The sequence below is a fragment of the Thamnophis sirtalis genome, unplaced genomic scaffold (assembly GCF_051295495.1).
Source record: "Thamnophis sirtalis isolate CommonGarterSnake01/CBP01778 unplaced genomic scaffold, rThaSir2_p1.2 scaffold_15, whole genome shotgun sequence".
In the NCBI taxonomy this organism is placed as follows: Eukaryota; Metazoa; Chordata; class Lepidosauria; order Squamata; family Natricidae; genus Thamnophis; species Thamnophis sirtalis.
The window spans coordinates 36,375,706-36,396,428 of record NW_028261395.1 but is presented as its reverse complement, the minus strand read 5'-3'; the positions used below and the strand labels follow the sequence as shown (position 1 = coordinate 36,396,428).

The following is a 20,723-nucleotide window of genomic DNA, read 5'->3' as shown; positions in this document are numbered from 1 at the left end:
CTGTCCATCTCCACCGTCGCTGCCCAAACACACTGCTGATCGCTGCTGCCTCCACGTCTCGCATTTTTTACCTTCGCACACCCCGTTTTTGGCCTCCGCATATTGCATTTTCGACTGGTTCCAGGGGGCAGGGATCGGCGGCCTGCCAGGAACGGGCCAAAAACGCAAAGCACAGAGGACAAAAATGGGGCGTGTGAAGGCCGAAAACGAAGTGATGAGGCCGAAAATACGATGCGCAGAGGCAGCAGTGTGCTTTTGCGATCCCCACAGCCTGGAACAGCTGATTGCCAGTATTCCAGGAGGCTGATCCAACCACCAATCAGCTGCTCGTGCTGAATCAGGCTGCGATAACGTGCTGAAGTTGCTGTTTGCTGCAAGGACACTAGCCAGATCAATACCGATGGATGCTGATAGGCAGAGGCACAATATCCCCACCCTTGTTTTCCTCCCCAAAAACTAATGTGCGTCTTATACTTTGGAGTGTCTTATACTCACAAAAATACGGTATCTTGAATCTAAGTACTGTTAGTTCAAGGTTGAACAATAATATTTTCTTAATAAATCTGTGTAATAGTAAGTTTCAACATTTTAGTAAGATTAGACCATAATAATCATTGTAAAACTACTTTAGCAATCAGATGTCAAACCAAAACAGTATTACTAAAATAAGCCAATACTACATACACACGAGAAAAGATATCTTCTCATCTATTTTGCATTTGTTGCATAATAAACTTGATCAGCCCTTTGAAAACATCTGGAGACTCCTTCAATCATGAAAACATTCTTTTCTTGGATTAATTTCTTCTAAAGAATATAAGAAAGGCATGTAATATTGCTAAGATGATTTTCTATTCTTTTATTGTTATAGTAAAAGCTAACTAGTTATAGCAAATGTATTGCAAATTGCTAAGATCTACCTTAGTGATAGCCTTTAATTGTTTATTTAAAAAGAGCATAGCTAACGACTCAAATACGCCTTACTGCTGACAAAGTTAAAAATGCTAAATTAATTCTAATTTAATTAATTCTAATTGTGCTTTGCAACTGCGAGATTTAAGTAGATAAATACAATAACTTTCCAGTTTAGCCCTTAATAGCAATTTGTTCACCATCACCACCCAAATTCATTCCAATAAAAAACTGAAACAAAAATGAAACTAAAATAACATATTAAAACTAAAAACTCTAGTAGACTGGAACATTTTGTTTAAACAATGGAAATCAAAATACATTTCCATTAAAAAGCAGGAATATTGAAAATCTCATGATTATTGATAATTGTAAGTTCAGATAAGGGAAATCTATAGTTGTTTGTATTTTAAAAATCCTTACTATCTTATTAATCTGCTTGAAATGAGTTACAGATATTAACATAAAAGGCCATAATTAAATATGCAAATCTTGAAGTGATATTCCTTTTTGCTGCATTTATCCAAACGCATGGAAATTTTAAACCATCTGCGTCCATTGATTTTCACTGGAGAGGAACACTTTGACATATTTAGAACTACAAATGAGGAATGTTTCCTTGGAATAATTTTTCCTGTCTTTTAAAGAATTCAAACCACACTTAAAACCTTAGTTAATTTCCACAGAAACAGTAGAATTGCGTGGGAGACATATGGGACTTATTCCAGATAGGCGAACAACGTGATAAAATACCCTGTTTTCCCGAAAATAAGACCTTGCTGGATAATAAGCCCAATCAGGCTTTTGAGCACCTTCCTCCAAAACTAAGCCTTCCCTGAAAATATTGCAACACCGCAGCAGCCATGAGCTGACCATGCTCGCCATCTCCTGCACCTCAAAAATAATAAGACCTCCCCGAAAATAAGGCCGTGTTTATTTTGGGGGTCAAAAGAAAATAAGACCCTATCTTATTTTGGGGGAAACACAATACCAAAATAACACCTTTAATGTCACTACATTTTTGTATAGAAAACACATAATTATCAATGAAATATAGCAATGTAATTTGTAACTAATAACTACATGTTGAGCCACTATATACTTGCAATGTTTTCTATTTATCCAACGAAGCAGGCAATGACTTCAGCATCCAGTAAACAATAAGCAGCTACAGTATAAGAGACATTCTTGACAGTTTCCATTTGTAAGAGTTTTTCTTAATCCCTGAATTGCTGTACATGCTCAAAAATCAGAACTGGAGCAAACCTCCTCAAATTCACTTCATATATAATAATCTAATCCATATGTGATTTACCAGATTGATTTTTGGGATAGTTTTTTAGACCCATCTATAATGTAATCCAGGGCTAAAAACCTTATTTCTGTGGTGAATCACCACAAACCGAGTCCACCCCATTTCATTTCATGCTGCAAATTATCTTTTGTCACTTTTCCTATATTGAGGTCAATATAGAGTGTGGGAAGAAAGGAACTTACATGAGATCAGTTTTTCCTTCTTTCCAGCAAGAAAGTTAATGATTCATATGGGTATCTCCTAAAGCAGAGGATACAATCCATACCTTAGAAAGCTCCAATATTTTGAGGATACAATCCATATCTTAGAAAGTTCCAATATTTTGAAGGGCTGCCACAAAGAAGAGGGGTGTCAATCTATTCTCCAAAGCAGCTGAAGACGGGACAGGGGACAGCGGATGGAAACTTATCAGGGAGAGGACCAACCTAGAACAAAGGAGAAATTTCCTGACAGTGAGAAGGACTTGCCAGTGGAACGACTTGCTTCCAGTAGTTATGGGTGCACCATCACTGGAGATTTTTAAAAGAAGTTGAAGAGACATTTGTCTGAAATAGTATAAGGTCTCCTGCTTGAGCAGGGAGTTGGATTAGCAGTCCTCCAAAGTCCCTTCCAACTTTGTTATTCTTTGAGCCATCCTTTTCAAATCTTAATGCTTCCTATTGTGGCCAGGTACAATTTTTGTACAGTCTGGAGTTAACAATAGAATCCAGAATTCCTGTTGAGGAAATTTGAACTAGCGGGAGAAGGAAAATAATAGTTCATGAGATTTCTCCAAAGGACTGAGTGACTCTGGCTGTTTTTACTGGAGTTACTACTGACCACTATACATGGTGTATCTTATCTGATATTTGCTTTCCTCTTTATTTCCCATTTCCAGCTTCCCATTCTTCTCTATAAAAGTAAACATTATCATGATTTTATTTAAGGCATGCAAGCAGAGGAAAGATTCCTCAGTCCATGTAAGAATGTGCTAAGACCTCTATTGTATCTTTATTGTCATAGTGTTGGTATCCTAGTAAATAAATCTCCATGCCATTTGACATAGGAAGTAAGAAATGAAATTTGGATGCCTTCTTCACAAATTATAGCAGACTAGCTGATAACCCGGCGTTGCCCACGTATTTATAGATGTTGAAGCATTTGTCTGACAGGGAGCCATTGAGAGGGGCCTTCCTTCCCCCTACTCCCATCATCCCTGCCCTCTCCCTTCCCTCTCCCATGTGCTCCTCTGTCCTGCCCTATGAACCTGGCACTTTGCCCCAAATCCACCAGGCGCTTCTCCATTGGTCCACTAGAGGGCGAACGTCACGGCTGGTTTTCCAAAGGAAGCTGCGAAGGAACTGACATCACAAACAATTGCCACTCTAGGATGCCACACTCGCTCTCCTTAATGGGCCAGTCATTCCAGAGGTATGCTGGAACACACACAGACATACAGTGACGCACACACACACCCCAGGGGTGTCTCCCCCCTCTATAGTATTGGTTTCCAGAGGGTAAGTCATCTGTATACCAAGATCGGTTTCCATTGCTCGAGGTGCTCCAGAGTTATGCTGGAACATACATACATACATACATACATACATACATACATACATACATACATACATACATACATACAAACCTTTAGATAAATAAGATGATAGATAGATGGATGGATGGATGGATGGATGGATGGATGGATGGATGGATGGATGGATGGATGGATGGATGGATGGATGGATAGATAGTTGGATAGATAGTTGGATAGATAGTTGGATAGATAGATAGATTATAGATAAGATAACATAGATTGATCAGCTCTTACCATTTAAATATCTTATGTTGGTCTTTCTCACCTTGGTTGGCATGAATGCATTGTCACAGTGCAGTGATAGTAAAGTAGGCCAGATGACTTTTCTAGAATAACATCATGTCTGGTATTTTGTACAGATATATTGAATACACATAAACAATAATATGCCTAGGCTGCCATCCTATCCATAATGAGAAAACTAAATAAACATATAGGCTTTGCACAGATCAATCACAAAAGTTGTTCATAAAATATTCACATTTTTATTCCATTTACCGACAGTCAATGTGGATAAATTGAGCCAGGTTGGTCTAGTGCAGTGTTTTTCAACCACTGTGCCGCGGCACACTAGTGTGCCATGACATAGTGTAAGGTGTGCCGTGGGAAAAACACTTTATATATAGTCAATATAGGCACAGAGTTAAAAAAATTTAACATTTTCTAATGGTGGTGTGCCTCGTGATTTTTTTCATGAAAAAAGTGTGCCTTTGCACAAAAAGGTTGAAAAACACTGGTCTAATGCTTAACGTACCAGGCTAAAAAGCAGGAGAGCATGAGATTAGTTCCTGCCTTAGGCACGAAATGTACCTGTGTGGATATGTTTACTGCCCTGAATTATTTGTAAAAAATGATGAAGGCAGGATATGTGTGTTTATATGTAGATGTATATGTAAATGAAACAAACAAAATGTTAAAAAGCTATGATATTTAGGTAGTTTTTTACCAAGCACATCTAAATTATATTAAAGTAACCAAAATATCTTTACAATCCTCAAGGCTTTCACAACTTTTGACCACTCCTAATGTTTGAAAATTGAAATATTTGACACATGTTTATATGTATATTTATATATGTATATGTATATTATAGGGACACGGTGGCTCAGTGGCTAAGACACTGAGCTTGTCAATCGAAAGGTTGGCAGTTCGGCGGTTCAAATCCCTAGTGCCGGGTAACGAAGTGAGCTCCCATTACTTGTCCTAGTTTCTGCCAACCTAGCAGTTCGAAAGCACATAAAAATGCAAGTAGAAAAACTAGGAACCACCTTAGGTGGGAAGATAAGAGGTTCCATGCACCTTCGCTGTTTAGTCATGCCGGCCACATGACTATGGAGACGGGCCACATGACCAGTGCTGGCTCTTCAGCTTTAAACGGAGATGAGTACCATCCCCTTTTAAATTAGAAACTAATTTTATTTATTTTTCCTATTTATTTAGTTAATTATTATTGCAGTAGATTTCTCTATTTTGGAGGAGGAGCATCACAAAACATGACTATTTAAGACAGTTACATTTCCCCCCCTTTGTTGTTATCCTTCTGCTGAAGGCACACTCTCCTAGTCTGAATTGAGTTGGTCATACATACTCCAGCTTTTAAACAAATAGGACTGGAAGTGATTCAATTCTTCAAAGCTAAATTAGATTACAGTCTCTAGAGCAGTGTTTTTCAACCTTTTTTGTGCAAAGGCACACTTTTTTCATGAAAAAAATCACGAGGCACACCACCATTAGAAAATGTTAAAAATTTTTAACTCTGTGCCTATATTGACTATATATAAAGTGTTTTTCCCACGGCACACCTTACACTATGTCACGGCACACTAGTGTGCCGCGGCACAGTGGTTGAAAAACACTGCTCTAGAGCAAGCATGCAGCAAGTGTATTCTTTGGGCAATAAAAACATCACTTTTTTCCAGACCCTTATAGGGAGCAAGGGAGGACTCATCTGCATCCCAGAAGTACCAGCCCTATTTTTGGAATACAGTCCTTGGCACACAAGAAAAACCTAGTGTGGCCCCAAGGAAGCTTTGCACTCTGCTGTCTGAGATGAGCTCATATTAAAGAAACGAGTGAGATCAACTGCAAACCATTGCTGGTTTTGACATTGAGTTTTAGAATCCATCCCCCCCCCCCCCCGCCCAAGCCCTTAATAAGCATCTAAAGTATCTTTCTTTGCTGCCTTATTCTACACAAAAGATCTTTTGATGTCTTTGTTTCAATGCATCTTTGGCTTTCTTCTCTTTTTTATCCACAAGCACTCAAATCTTTCTGAACTGTTGTCAGCCCCATCTTTTAACTTGGAAAACCGTGTGGAAGCCACAGGGGTGGTCCTTGTCTCCTACCTTTTCTCTTTCCCCCCCTAATTTGACACTTTTTTTTTTTGTACGTGCAGGGAATTGCGAACTATTAGTTGGGAGAAACATGTGTTTACAAAATTAACTTCTAGTTTAATTCACCAGAGTTGTAAACGGCAGGATGATGTTTTCTGTTACAAGCATAGTTATTCTACGTGGGGCAACCATGCACGAGTATTTCATGAAGAAAATGCTTATAATGTGGAGATTATAACTGCATTTATATATTCAGTAATGGCCAAAATTGTGGAAACCTTTTGGGGAAATTATATTTTTGAGGTTTGATGGTTGATAACACCACCTTGTTTGGAGTAATACCATAACATTATATATCAATGGAAAGATAATTTAATCAAGAATGTAATGCAATAAGATTTGTTCAATTATCTGTATTCTATGAAGAGTTATAGCTAAATAACCAGAAAAAGGAAGTACAACTTGCTTAGGTTAATATCAGGTAGCTTTCCTTCATCTGATTGTAGCCAATGAGCATGGGTGCTTAGAGAGCCAATCAGGTGTCATCTTGTTTTGGCAATGAGCCAATCAAATCACAGTAAGATTCAATTATTGAAATCATGTATTGTTATTGATGTCATTGAAGCTGAGAGGAGGACATTTGTCAGTGTGTTATGTGATGCTATCAGGTTGGTTGGGTTTTTTTTTTATGTTCTTTCATTTAGTGAGCTCGTAAAACATAATAAAATTAAAGTAATGGTGCAAAGAGTTGACTGGTCGCCCAGAAAGCATTGTAAAGTAGTAGTATTAAGTGAACAAGGCTACAGTTATAAAGAAATTAGAAGAAAAATTGCTGGAAATTTAACCAAAGGTGGGCATTTCTAAGTTTTTGAAGAGGTATAAGGAGACTCAGTCACTACAAAAACCACACTGGTAAAAGCAGGAAAAAGTGCAGAACAGCAAGTGATGATAGAAGAATGAAGAGACTGTGCCTACAGGACAGAAGAAAATCATCTGGAAGTATACAAGATGAAATGGCCCAATGCATTTTTACATGTGTGCCTAATATAAGCCCTGCCCCCAAAATAAGCCCTAATTTTAACACTGCTCACTCCAGGGTGCACAGGTAAAAATTAAGCTAGGGAGGGGATGGGGGGGGGATATGGAGCTGCCCTACTACTTACCTTCGGACAGTTGCAGCCAGGCCTCGCACACTACGACACCTGCCTTGCTGGCCCATTTCTTCTGCAGCCAGCAAGTCTTTCCTGAAGGCCTCTTGATAGTGAATAGGAGGCCAGGAGTGACGTGCACAACTGAGATGAGTCAGTGGATGACATCCTCTGAAAATAAGACCGGGGGCCTTTTTTGGTGGCAAAAAAAATAGAAGACAGGGTCTTATTTTCAGGGAAACACAATATATGAGTTTTATCTCCTCCCCCTAGCACTGTATTTTCTAATGGACTGTAGCTCAACAAAGTCATTCCATCATAGGAGGTTTTCAAGAGCAGACTGGACAGCCGTTTGTCCAGAACAATATAGGGCCGTGATGGTGAAACTATGGCACATGTGCTACAGGTGGCACATGGAGCTATTTCTTAGGGCATGCGGGGCATTGCATGCTGGCCAGCTGATTTTGGCCTTCGTTTTCAGTGTTTTCCACCCTCCGGAGGTTTTCCTGCATAACACGCCAACCGGAAGTTCGGGAACGGACTTCCATTTTGCCCGTTGGGCTTGCCTGAAGCCTCCGGAGGGAGAAAAACGGCCCTATGGGCAACCCGGAACTCTATTCATGAACATCTGGTTTGCACGTTGGGCCAGTTTTTGCCTTCCGGAGGCTTCAGGCGACTTCTCTGAACCCTCTGGAGGGTGAAAAATAGCACAACATGCAAACCAGAAGTCAGAAAATGGGCTGTTTCCGGGGGGCGGGGGAGGGTGTTTTCGCCCTCCCCAGTCTCCAAGAAAGCTCTGCATGCATTCGTGGGCCAGCGGGGGGCTCACGAGCACATGTGCAGAGGACATTAAGTTATGTGGGTGGCTATGCGAGCGCACACGATAGTGCACACACTTGTGCTTTTGGCACCTGAGGTGAAAAAGGTTCGCCATCACAGATATAGGGTCTCCTGCTTGAGCAGGGAGTTGGACTAGAAGGCCTCTAAGATCCCTTCCAACCCCATTATTCTATGTTCTATCTCTCCCCCATCTGAGATCTTTTTCATTGAAGATGTCCAATCATCCCAGCTGCAGAGCATCTGTTCTTCCACCAAGCTCTCTCTTGTTTATTTCTTTCTAGTCAAAACATAACAACAGCTCAAAGGGGATTGATAAAGGGCCAGCCAAGGGTGGAATTGGTTTGATTTCAATGGAATTTGCAAAATAAAAATTAGTATTATCCACTTCTGTTGGATTTCAGGCATTCAGGTAAGAGCCTCGGACCCTCTGAAACACCTGCATCCTTTAATAAGCTCCACTGGATGCTCCAGTGGCTTAAATGGTTCTTAATAGGCTTAACAGCCCTCGAAATGTAGCTCTGGTGATTAACTTTACAGTGGAATCGCCCAGCAGAAGTACCAAGCAAATAATTACTTGGGATGGGAGAAGATGAGCGGGCAGCAAATGGGTTGCTTAAACACATTTTATCTGTTACCTTGAGATTAGCCTCTCGACTTTTCTCGCTTGTGTAAGCTGTAACCAAAGAGCTCCTGCCTGGCATGCATGATGGGAAAGCTTCATCTCCTCAAATTCATCTTGGCATGTTTGATCTCCTTGGTGAGAGATGAAAGAGGAATCTGCCAGCTGTGGTTACAATCACAGTCTGGCTATTCTCGATTAAAGAGAGATGCTGGGAAATGACATTAATCCAGTGGGTGGAAGAGAGATGGGACTGAAATGCGCGCAGGTCAGAAATGTACTGCACAAAAGGGGTTGAGCAGAGAGAGCAGAATGTTCCCTGCACACATTTATCCTGCTCTTGAAAAAAAAGCATATTGTGCCATAGAACAGATTGTGTGAAGGGCACAACTGTTTTGCTGACTGCTACGGAAATCTCCCCCCCCCCGCCCCCATTGTGAAAGATTTCTGCCACCGAATTTTTCTGGCGCCGAACCGATAGTAATGGCAGCTGGAACCCACCCCTCCCCAGGGGGGCATGGCCAGGGGGTGTGGCCAGCTCGATGTCATTGTGATTTCATTAAAAAAAATATCAGTGATCTCTCAGACTAGTAAAGGTTGATTTAAAATATTTAGAAGAAACTCATGGACATAATATAAATTGGGCTTTATAAACTTTGCCAGTAATTTCCGAAATTAACCATATACAATGCAATACAATAGCAGAGATGGAAGGGACTTTGGAGGTCTTCTAGTCCAAGCCCTGCCTAGGCAGGAAACCTTATACCATTTCAGACAAATGGCTATCCAACATCTTCTTAAAGACTTCCAGTGTTGGGGCATTCACAACTTCTGGAGGCAAGCTATTCCACTGATTAATTGTTCTAACTGTCAGGAAATTTCTCCTCAGTTCTAAGTTGCTTCTCTCCTTAATTAGTTTCCACCCATTGCTTCTTGTTCTGCCCTTAAGTGCTTTGGAGAATAGTTCGACTCCCTCTTCTTTGTGGCAACCCCTGAGATATTGGAACACTGCTATCATGTCTCCCTTGGTCCTTCTTTTCATTAAACTAGACATACCCAGTTTCTCATATGTTTTCGCCTCCAGTCGCCTAATCATCTTTGTTGCTCTTCTCTGTACTCTTTCTAGAGTCTCCACATCTTTTCTACATCGTGGCAACCAAAACAGAATGCAGTATTCCAAGTGTGGCCTTACCAAGGCATTATAAAGTGGTATTAACACTTCACGTGATCTTGATTCTATCCCTCTGTTTGTGTAGTCTAGAACTGTGTTGGCTTTTTTGGCAGCTGCTGCACACTGCTGGCTCATATTTAAATGGTTGTCCACTAGGATTCCATATGATGTAACAGTTTAATTTTGCTTAATAATAACACTCACAACCTATTTTCAAAAAAAGTGAAGCAGAGAAAAGGAAAATATATATTTATTAAGAACATTTATTTGGACGTCCAATTCACTCTCGGTGACACTGGTGGGTTTACAAGGATAAAACCCCAATACAAATAAACCCTCCACCCCAGTGTTACAATTGGCTGAATTATTGTGGGCCCCTTGTTACCTGCTTTCCTTAATGATTATATTTTGGTCTTTGATATTTATTTGGATTTAGCTATTTATGATGATGATGTTGTTTTCCTTTCGTTTGATCTATGCAGCCGAGAGGCTCTTGGCTTTCGGGCAAGTTATGAGAACTGTTAGATAAATGGAGAATAAATTTAACTCAGTTTAACAAGAAAAAAAATGGTTCATTCCATAAAAAGGAAAACAACAAGACTCTTGCGGCATTTTAGAATAACCAATTATTATGATCTACATTTCCATGGGACGGGACATGGTGGCTCAGTGACTAAGACACTGAGCTTGTCAATCAGAAAGGTCGGCAGTTCGGCGGTTCGATTCCCTAGTGCCAGGAAATGGAGTGAGCTCCTGTTACTTGTCCAAGCTTCTGCCAAGTTTCAAAGCATGTAAAAATGCAAGTAGAAAAATAGGAACCACCTTTGGTGGGAAGGTAACAGTATTCCGTGCTCCTTCGGCATTTAGTCATGCGAGCCACATAACCATAGAGAGATCTTCGGACAGCGCTGGCTCTTCAGCTTTGTAATGGAGATGAGCACTGCCCTCTAGACTTGGGAACAACTAGCACATATGTGTGAGAGGAACCTTTATGTTTCCATGGAATATAATCCATACATAGCAATAGCACTTATACACCACTTCACAGTGCTTTACAGTCCTCTCTAAGTGGTTTACAGAGTCAACCTATTGGCCTGAACAATTTGGGTCCTCATTTTTAGCCACCGCGGAAGGATGGAAGGCTGAGTCAACCTTGAGCCTGGTGAGATTTGAAATTGATTTGAAATTGCAGTTAGCCAGCAGTCAGCAGACAAAAGCCTGCAGTACTGCACTCTAACCACTGCACCACCATGGCTCATACGCCTCTGGTTAGGAATTATAACAGTGAGGTTATAGGGAAGTGGAATTGCAAGAAATTCAGTGATGAGCACCTTATTAGACATAACGATTGATAAACTGAGCATTTAAAGTGAGTGCAACTGAGTTCTTGATTTTCTCACTGATAGGCCCCAGTATGTATGAGTTAGGACTAATATTTTAGCAGGTTTCTGAATGCAAGTTGTCCTCAGAGTTGTGTCCTAAATCCACTATGGTTCACCCATGTCTGTAGTGTTTAAATATTTACAGACCTCTCGCATCCTGGACATAAATTGTTTCAATTCCTACCTTCAAAACAACGCTATAGAGCACTGCATACCAAGGCATCTAGACACAAGGACAGTTTTTTCCAAAATGCCATCACTCTGCTAAACAACTAATTCTCTCACCACTGTCAAACCATTCACTAAGGCTGCATTACTATTAGTCTTCTCATCATTCCTATCACTCATCTCCTCCCACTTATGACTGCAGGACTGTAACTTTTTCCTAATTGCTTATTTGTACCCTATGACTATCATTAAGTGTTGTACTTTATGATTCATGACGAATGTATCTTGTACACTGAGAGCATCTGCACCAAAGACAAATTCCTTGTGTGCCCAATCACACTTGGCCAATAAAGAATTCTATTCTATTCTATTCCATTCTAGTGCAAAGTTTGCTATCAGACATATTATATGCGGATGATACAATTGTGTATACATAATACAAACAGAAGTATGCAAATGATACAATGATCCTTAGTCAGAATGATAATGAGGGCGATTACTAGGAAGAAGTAGAGGGCTTGATGAACTGGTGTAATATAAATAGCCTGGTTTTAAATATAGGAAAAACAAAAGACATAATAATTCAACTGTGGAGGTGGTTAGTAGTATCCAGTTTCTGGGTGTGCAGTTGATGAGTAGATTAGCTTGGTCATTCAACAGTGAGACACTGGTGAAGCAGGCACCGCTATGCGGTGTTTTCTGCATCATATGAGAGGAGCACATCTTCCTTTACCTGTCCTTACCACTTTCTATAGTGGGATGATTGAAAGCATCCTGTCATATTGTAATACTGTGTGGTTTGAATGTATTACTATTTCGGACAGGAAGACTCGGGGGGTGGGCTGCTGGGGGTTCGTAGGGGTTCGGGAGAACTTTTAGCTAAGATTCTGTGCTGTTCGGAGAACCCCCAAGTCCCACTCCTGGCTGGCCCCTCCCACCCCGTCCCTCCCAGAAGTCTCTACATGGCCCATTTTGGATGCTGGTAACTGCAGGGTGTGCACAGAGGCTCGAGGAGGGTGAAAAGTGGGCCTACCGGAAGTTTGGGAAGGCTGGAAACGGGCCCGTTTCCAGCCTCCAGAGAGTCTCTGGAGCTTGGAGAGGCCGTTTTTGCCCTCCTGGAGGCTCAATGAAAACGCCCGCCCCCCGTCGTGGTGCAGAAGGCTGACTAGGCCACACCCACCCAGCAACCAGGCAGAGAACCCCTTGCTAAAAATTTTGAAGCCCACCCTGGGGAAGATTCTTTGTTCCTCGGTCTTCTTCTGGAAAGAAGTTAAGATAGGAGATCTTCTGAGGAACTTTAGTTAATTGAGAACATGCAATAAAATGTTTATATTGCGGCAATGGGATTGGTAGTTTGGATTTTTATATTCTTTCACCGTGATAGCGAACCAATGGCCCGCATGCCACAGGCATTGCTCTATGTCAGCTCCAACATGCCTATGCGCGCTGGCCAGCTAATTTTTGGCCTTCTGGAGGGTGGGGGGAGGCCGTTCTTTTGCCCAATGGGCCTACCGGAAGTCCAAAGGCTTCAGTGAGGCCTGCACGCATGCATGGTGGAGGGGGACCCGTTGGGCCCATTGTTCGTCATCCACAGGCTCCAGAGGCTTTCCTGAAGCTTAGGGAGGGTGAAAAACGGCTCAAAGGACCCACCAGAAGTCCAAAGGCTTCAGTGAGACCTGCGTGCATGCATGGGGGAGGGGAGCGTGAGGGGGTTGTGTGCATGAGCAGGGGGGGAGGACATTGCATTATGGGTGTGGGCACTCACACACGCACCCTTTTGACATCCAGGAAGAAAAACGTTTGCCATCCCTGTTCTATAGTGTCTGTCTACCATAGATTTGAGCATTTGACATTGTTGTATATATCATTAGGCTCCTGAGAGTCAGGTGACAGCAGTGATAGACATCTTTTCAATAATCATGATGTCAGCAAGGCCAAGCCAAATTCTGATCAACAAATTGCACATTCATGATTGGAATCCACTCAAAGATGCATGGATAGATATATACACTTCTAGGCAGCTAAAGCAGTTTAAATAGTCTTTTTTTTTTAAAGGACCGCAGTTCTTTTTTCCCTCAATGGCATAAATTTTGGGGGGGATGCATTCTCATCAGACACATGCTTTGCAAAGCAGCTTCAAATATTTGGTGGAGAGGCCTATCAATAACAGCTACAGGGGAAATAATGACTGTATTTTGAATTATTTGGTAGGAGAAAAACGTGAATATATTCCTATTTGTCATCTTCCAGCATATTTAGATGAAAGAGTCTCCCAAATTGTTTTTGGATTACTTTCATACTTGATGTGGGCTGGGGGGAAATAGCCCTGAAACATTTTCTTACTTTTATAAACCATTGTTGTTACATTCTTTTTCCATTTGTTTTGCCGCACCATCAATCTTCTTAAAGCTGGACTGAAGGATGCATATACAGAGAGACAAATAATTGGATAACTGCAGCTAAATTGTATACATTTAATTTCATTAATTGTTTTTAAAATGTAGAACTAAATTAAAATTTAGGAATAGAATAGAATAACAGAGTTGGAAGGGACCTTGGAGGTCTTCTACTCCAACCCCCTGCTTAGGCAGGATACCAGTGTTGGGATTCCAATTTTTTTACTACTGGTTCTGTGGGCGTGGCATGGCTTGGTGGCCGTGGCAGGGGAAAGATACTGTAAAATCACCAGTTCCTGCAACCGTTCTTCATATGTTTAGCCTCCAATCCCCTAATCAACTTCGTTGCTCTTCTTTGCACTCTTTCTAGAGACTCTCAACATCTTTTTTACATCGTGGTGACCAAAACTGGATGCAGTATTCCAAGTGTGGCCTTACCATGGCATTATAAATTGGTATTTAACACTTCACATGATCTTGCTTCTATCCCTCTGTTTATGCAGCCTAGAACTGTGTTGGCTTTTTTGGCAGCTGCTGCACACTGCATATTTAAATGGTTGTCCACTAGGACTCCAAGGTCCTCCTCACAGTTACTACTATTGAGCAAGGTACCACATGCTGTATACTGTACCTGTGCATTTTGTTTTTCTTGCCTAAATGTAGGACCTTGCTTTTTTCACCCTTGAATTTCATTTTGTTATAAGCTCCAAGTTTACAGAGATGATGGCTCCTGTCCCCTGTTGACTTTGCTTGTTGAGAAGATCTTCTCTTATGCCTTCCACTCAAAGGGATCATTTGTAGTTGGTTTTGTGGAGGCAAATATGTGACTTGGCATTCATGACAGACTTTCTTGGCCAGGTTCCTTCACTGTAAGCATCATCAGTTGAGCTTTTTTGGGGGGAAGAACTTCTGTGAGTTCAGAAAAGGGGCATTGCGTTATGGAGCCCTGCCTGGACAAGCGACTTGCTCTTTTTGTCTCACTGATTTGTTGGATGGGAAATAGTCCTTTGGGTGAGGCAGGGAGTTACTACAGGGATAAGCTTATGTCTCTTGCTTTCCCAACACACGCAACATTGTCAGATTGCACCCACTAAGTGAAAATATCTGAGAATTCGGCCCATGTGAATCAAAGTGTGACTGTCTGGCTGGAAAATGCATAGATTGGAGTATTTCAAATACATCTGCAAGTATCGTACTTTAGAAAACAGTACGGAGAGTTGAGAAGAGAATTGGAGAGATAGGAAGGTATCTTTGAAAGGGAGAATAGGGGCATGGATAGAAAGTTTGGAAACTAGGTAGTGGAAGAGGGTAGGAATGGGAGAAATACTTAGATTGAATAGCCAAGAAATAGATGCAGACAGAGGTAAAGATCTAAGAGAGGAATATGGGAGTCAAGTCAAAACAAAGCAAAGCAATTAAAGTATTAAGGCAGGAAAGAGATGATGGATAGATGAGTTTTCTTTCTTGTTGTTCCGATTTGCTTTTCTTTTTCCCCCTCTTTCCTTTCTTTTTTGGGTTGGTGATATGATCAAAAGTTAAGTAGCATAGAAAGAAAACGTCTTTTCATAAAAGGGTGACATGATTAAAAGTTAGAATAAGAGATAGAAATAAGAGAAAGGGGAAATATTAGTGTATACACTTTTACATAATAAAATAAAAGCAATAGCAAGAGAAAACACGGAAAAATTTAATAATGACAGACGATAATTTAATATAAATGTGTATTACTATTAGAAATATATAAGTTGGTTGAATGTAATAACTATGATTAATTCTACTAGTTTTATTTGTATTAGAATATATGACACCCAGTTGCCACACTGTTCATGCGTTGATACATACAGATAAAAGAAAAAAAATTGTATGGGGGGGGAGGAAACAGTAAGGAATTCTGTAGGACCTTGGTGCTTTCTGAGCTTGGTGGGTTTCTTGCAGACATTTCATTAGCAAACTAGGTAACATCATCAGTAGATAGATCAATAGATAGAATATTACAAATATTCTTTTCTACCAGTAAAGAATTCTTTCAGAATGTGTACTTAATCAGACAGACAGACAGTTCGGCACAGTTTGGTAATCTGGCCTGGGTTCCAGAACCGGCAGTGACCCAGGCTGGCCATGCCCATGAACCGGTTCCCTGGTCTCCATTGCTGTTGCTGGCATCTTGTTTATTAGCTTTTAATGGTCTTCGCACATGCGCACAACCATTAACAGCAAACTGCACATGTGCAAGCAATGTTTGGGCGGTATTCACATGTGCAAAGCAAGCGGTGCGCGTGCAAAATGTGCACATGAGCGAACCAGTAACGGTTCATGTAGGAACCCAACATTCCTGTTGCTAAGCCAAGCAAGGCAGCTATTAAGTGACTTGTGCCCTCATTTTGTGACTTTTCTTGCCACAGTAGTTAAGTGGATCATTGCAGTTGTTATGTCAGATGGTCGCTAAAGAGCTCAGGGCACTGCAGTTATCATAAATACCTGGCAGGTTATATGTGTATGGTTTGCCAATTGCACAGTGGCAGATAGGACAGCGCTCCAGAGGGTTAACGTCATTGCCCAGAGGATCACTGGTTGCCTTTCCCCTCTTTGGAAGAGCTTTATAGCTCCCGCTGCCTTAAGAAAGTTCAAAGCATTCTTAAAGATCCATCTCATTCTGAGCACCCTTTTTTTGAACTATTAACATCTGGCAGACGGAACAGGAGGATAAAAACAAGGACAAATAGGCTGAAAAACAGCTTCTATCCCAGGACAGCAACTATATTGAATTCTATGGTATAGTGCAATATTAATGCAGTATCAGGTGTTTTCAATTTTAATTATATAGAATGTGAAGGATGTGTGTTTGTGTTTTATTTTTATAGTTATAATGTACACTGACGACAGCATTTCATTTTGTTGCACGATGTGCAATGACAACAAAGTAAACTAAACTCATCTAAGGCATCTGAATTTTGATCACATGATCACGGGGATGCTGCAATGGTGAAGAATGGTCATTTGAATGGTCAACAAATGGAAGATTGTAAGCCAAGGACTATCTGTAGTCAAAAACAATAGATATTTTACAACAATAGATATCTGGGTTATTTTTTAAAATCCTCTTAAGATCACCATTCTCACTGTGTGTTTTTCTCTTCCCTGCTGATCCCTGATTCATTTTTTTCTGCTTTCCAGGTGGCGGCCAAGGCAGGTGTCTATGAGATCCTGAACCAGCTGGGTTTTTCTGAATTTGAAACTCTGGACAGGCAGGCCCTCTCCCAGCTTCGCTATCGCTGGCAGGAGCAAAGCCGTAGCCTCCTATCCTTCCAAGGAGACTTCATTTAGGGCCCAGCGTTATTCATGACCTGAAGGACTGCAACACTTCTCCAGATGCGGCTAAATCACCACCTTTCTCTGTTTTTCTGAAGCTTATGAAATACGTCCCTTCATGAAGGATTGTGTTTCCCAGAAAAAGAGGTCGAATGGCCTTGAAGACATTTTTAGGGTCCCCCCCCCAGGTAGAATAAAATAAATTTAAATAAAGCAGATATTCTATACCTTCTCTTGTCCCCAGGGGACCGCAAAAGACTTTTTTTCTGAGGACTTGGTACCTAAGGTAACTTGTATATTATGTATATGCAGAAGTAGGAAACATTTAAGGGGCAGTTCCATGCGGCTTCAGTATTTCTTGCCTTTGAATGTTGTTGTTTTATTATGCTGATGCTGATGTACATTTATGATACTTCAATTGGTAATCACCATTGTTGGACAGTTGTCCTGTGCCAAGGATGGGGGAAGGTTACCTACCCTGCCCAATGTGGATCTTTCACTGCATGCCTAACAAGATAGTGAAATTTCTAGGGCCATGATGGCAAACCAATGGCATGTATGCCAGAGGTAGCTTGCAGAGCCGTCTCTGTGGGCACACGCACCATCACCCCAGCTCAGCCAACTGATAGTTGGGTTTCCAAGGCACGCATGCATGCCGGCCAACTGGTTGTTGGGTTTGTGGTGCTCTGGCACCCCCATGCCTTCCAATTTGGGCACTCTGTGCCTAAGAGGTTTGCCATCACTGTTCTAGGGTGTCTGGCATCACACACACATACACACACACACACACACACACACACACACACACACACACACGGTGCTTATCTGAATATAGCAAATGGTTAATTCACCTGTCCTGCCTTCTTCGTCTGAATTGGGTGAAGAGCCTAGAGCAGTGTTTCTCAACCTTGGCAACTTGAAGATGTCTGGACTTCAAGTCCGAGAATTCCCCAGCCAGTGAATGCTGGCTGGGGAATTCTGGGACTTGAAGTCCAGACATCTTCAAGTTGCCAAGGTTGAGAAACACTGGCCTAGAGACTATCAGATGTTCAACTGCAGCTTTTCAATTTTAATGTCTATGGAGATTCCCAATCATCCAAACCTAAAAATATTCTCCGTGAGGAAGAACCTACACTAAGGTGAGGGACCTACAACCCAGTAGATGTGACCTCTAGGCTGGAATACTGCAACGTGCTCTACATGGGGCTGCCCTTGAAGAGTATTTGGCGACTTCAGCTGGTCCAGAATGCAGCCGCGCGAGCGATCGTGGGTGCGCCTCGATTCACCCACGTAACACCTATCCTCCGCGAGCTGCACTGGCTGCCTGTTGATCTCCGGGTGCGGTTCAAGGTGCTAGTTGTCACCTACAAAGCCCTTCATGGTATTGGATCTGGGTACTTGAGAGACCGCCTGCTGCCAATTACCTCCACTAGACCGATAAGATCCCATAGACTAGGCCTCCTCCGAATTCCATCTGCCGGCCAATGTCGTCTGGCAACTACCCGGAGGAGAGCCTTCTCGGTGGCTGCTCCGACCCTCTGGAACGAACTCCCCGTGGAGATTCGTACCCTCACCACCCTCCAGACCTTCCGCATAGCCCTTAAAACCTGGCTGTTCCGACAGGCCTGGGGCTAAAAGACTTGCAACCCCACTCGAATGGTATGACTGTTGTGCTTTTTAACGGTGTATGGTTTTCATATTTGTAACTTGTTTGTTTTCCCCCCTCCCCCTTGAACTGTGAGCCGCCCTGAGTCCCCTCAGGGAAAAGGGCGGCATACAAATAAAGTAAATTGAAATTGAAATTGTTGTCCCTATAACAATGCCAACAACAAGAATGATGTCCCAAGGCTGCTTTTTCAAAAGGCAGCTGGACTTTCTTGGTTTTTCTTTTCCTCTTGAAAACGTTTCACTTCTCGTCTCGAGAAGCTTCGTCACAACTTGCAGAACCAAAGAAGTTTTTGGGGTGAGAAGCCAAACTTTCTCAAGGGAAAAAAACCAAGGAAATCCAGTTGCCAATTTGAAAAAGCACCCTTGAGACACCCTGGTTGGCAATGTTGATAGGAAGAACAACATTATAGGACCCTCACCTTAATGTAGGTTCTTCCTCCCAGAGAATATCTTTTAGGCTCTGTGACTACACTTGGTTTAATGTACAAAAATATAGGTTGAACCAATTTTGAACAAGCAGCTATGCCAGCTGCAGAATAGTATCAGTGCCTGTATTTCTGGAGTCCCCAGCTCCAAATTTTCACTTTTTGTTTTCAAATGCAGCCTGCCAGCAATAACGAAATGTATTTTTTCTTCTGCAGCAGGTCTGTCCAGTCAAGAATGTTGTGTATTCAATCACCCGTAGCCAGTTTCACATTAGTTCACATGACTAATCTGTATGTACCAAAGACTAAGTGGCTGTGACTTCGTTTGATTCAGATGTGGATTTATTTTCTCTCCTGCCAAGACCTATACATAGTATATGAGATTTCAAACAGAAATTGTAGGGATTGAATCTGAAGTCATGCAATCTCCCACATGTCCCTGAAGTGTCATTTGTAACTCTACTTATGGGCAGCTCTACAACTTCTTCACAATAATTGTAAGGCTGTGCTTGTGAGTGCTCAAACAGAACAGTGCAAGTCCTAGAATGGAAATAGGAATTCAGAGCATGCTTATATGTGAGTATGTTTTCTACACACAGGCTCTTAAGACGTTGTCTTGCATAGTTGTCTTGCAGAAACTAAGTATGTCTAATTTAATGAAAAGAAGGACTAGAGGAGACATGATAACAGTGTTCCAATAATCTCAGGGGCTGCCACAAAGAAGAGGGAGTCAAGCTATTCTCCAAAGCACCTGAAGTAGGACAAGAAGCAATGGGTGAAAACTAATCAAGGAGAGAAGCAACCTAGAGCTATAGAGAAATTTCCTGACAGAGCAATTAACCAATGAAACAATTTGCCTCCAGAAGTTATGAATTTTCCAACACCGGAAGTTTTGAAGATGATGTTTGATAGCCATTTGCTGAAGTGGTGAAGGGTTTCCTGCCAAAGTAGGGGGGTTGGATTAGAAGACCTCCAAGGGCCCTTCCAACTCTATTATTCTATTCTATAGTCCAAACAATTCCTAAGAGTAACAGAAGAGTGCTCTTACTATCAGGCTGTCTAGAGTAGACCAGTGTATTTCAACATTGGCCATTTGAAAATGTGTTGGCCTTGAACTCCCAGAATTCCCCAGCCCGCAAGTCTGTCAGCTCTCCAAGCCAGATAAGGTCTGTGACTGTAAATCCTAGGTCAGAACAGAAAGGTCCTATAATGGAGCAAACTCACTTAACAACTGCCTTCCTTAGTAATGGAAATTTTGGACTCAATTGTGGTTGTAGGTTGAGGATTACCTATCTAGTCCTCCATTTATGATGGCATTTTGTAAATCAATGTATTCAACAGCAAGGCAAAGTGCAGTATGAAGAAACCACAATTGCTGTTTCTAGGGAAAACATCCTAGATCAAGAGCCACCATTTCAAAAACTTCTCGCGAATTGTCAGAAGAAATATTTTAATGTGGAATTA

The 20,723-nt window shown here is 41.5% G+C and overlaps 1 protein-coding gene across 3 annotated transcripts in view; it reads left to right on the top strand.

Annotated features, from left to right (window-relative positions):
• PALD1 (phosphatase domain containing paladin 1) overlaps nucleotides 1-17,398 on the top strand; it is a 147,195-nt gene extending 129,797 nt beyond the window's left edge. For all 3 annotated transcript variants that reach the window (XM_087701987.1, XM_087701988.1, XM_087701989.1), the window contains exon 20: nucleotides 17,032-17,398. In XM_087701987.1, the coding sequence (XP_087558113.1) occupies nucleotides 17,032-17,181 (150 nt within the window). In that variant the 3' untranslated portion in view covers nucleotides 17,182-17,398. The remainder of the gene's footprint in view (nucleotides 1-17,031) is intronic.
• Nucleotides 17,399-20,723: the final 3,325 nt, after the last annotated feature.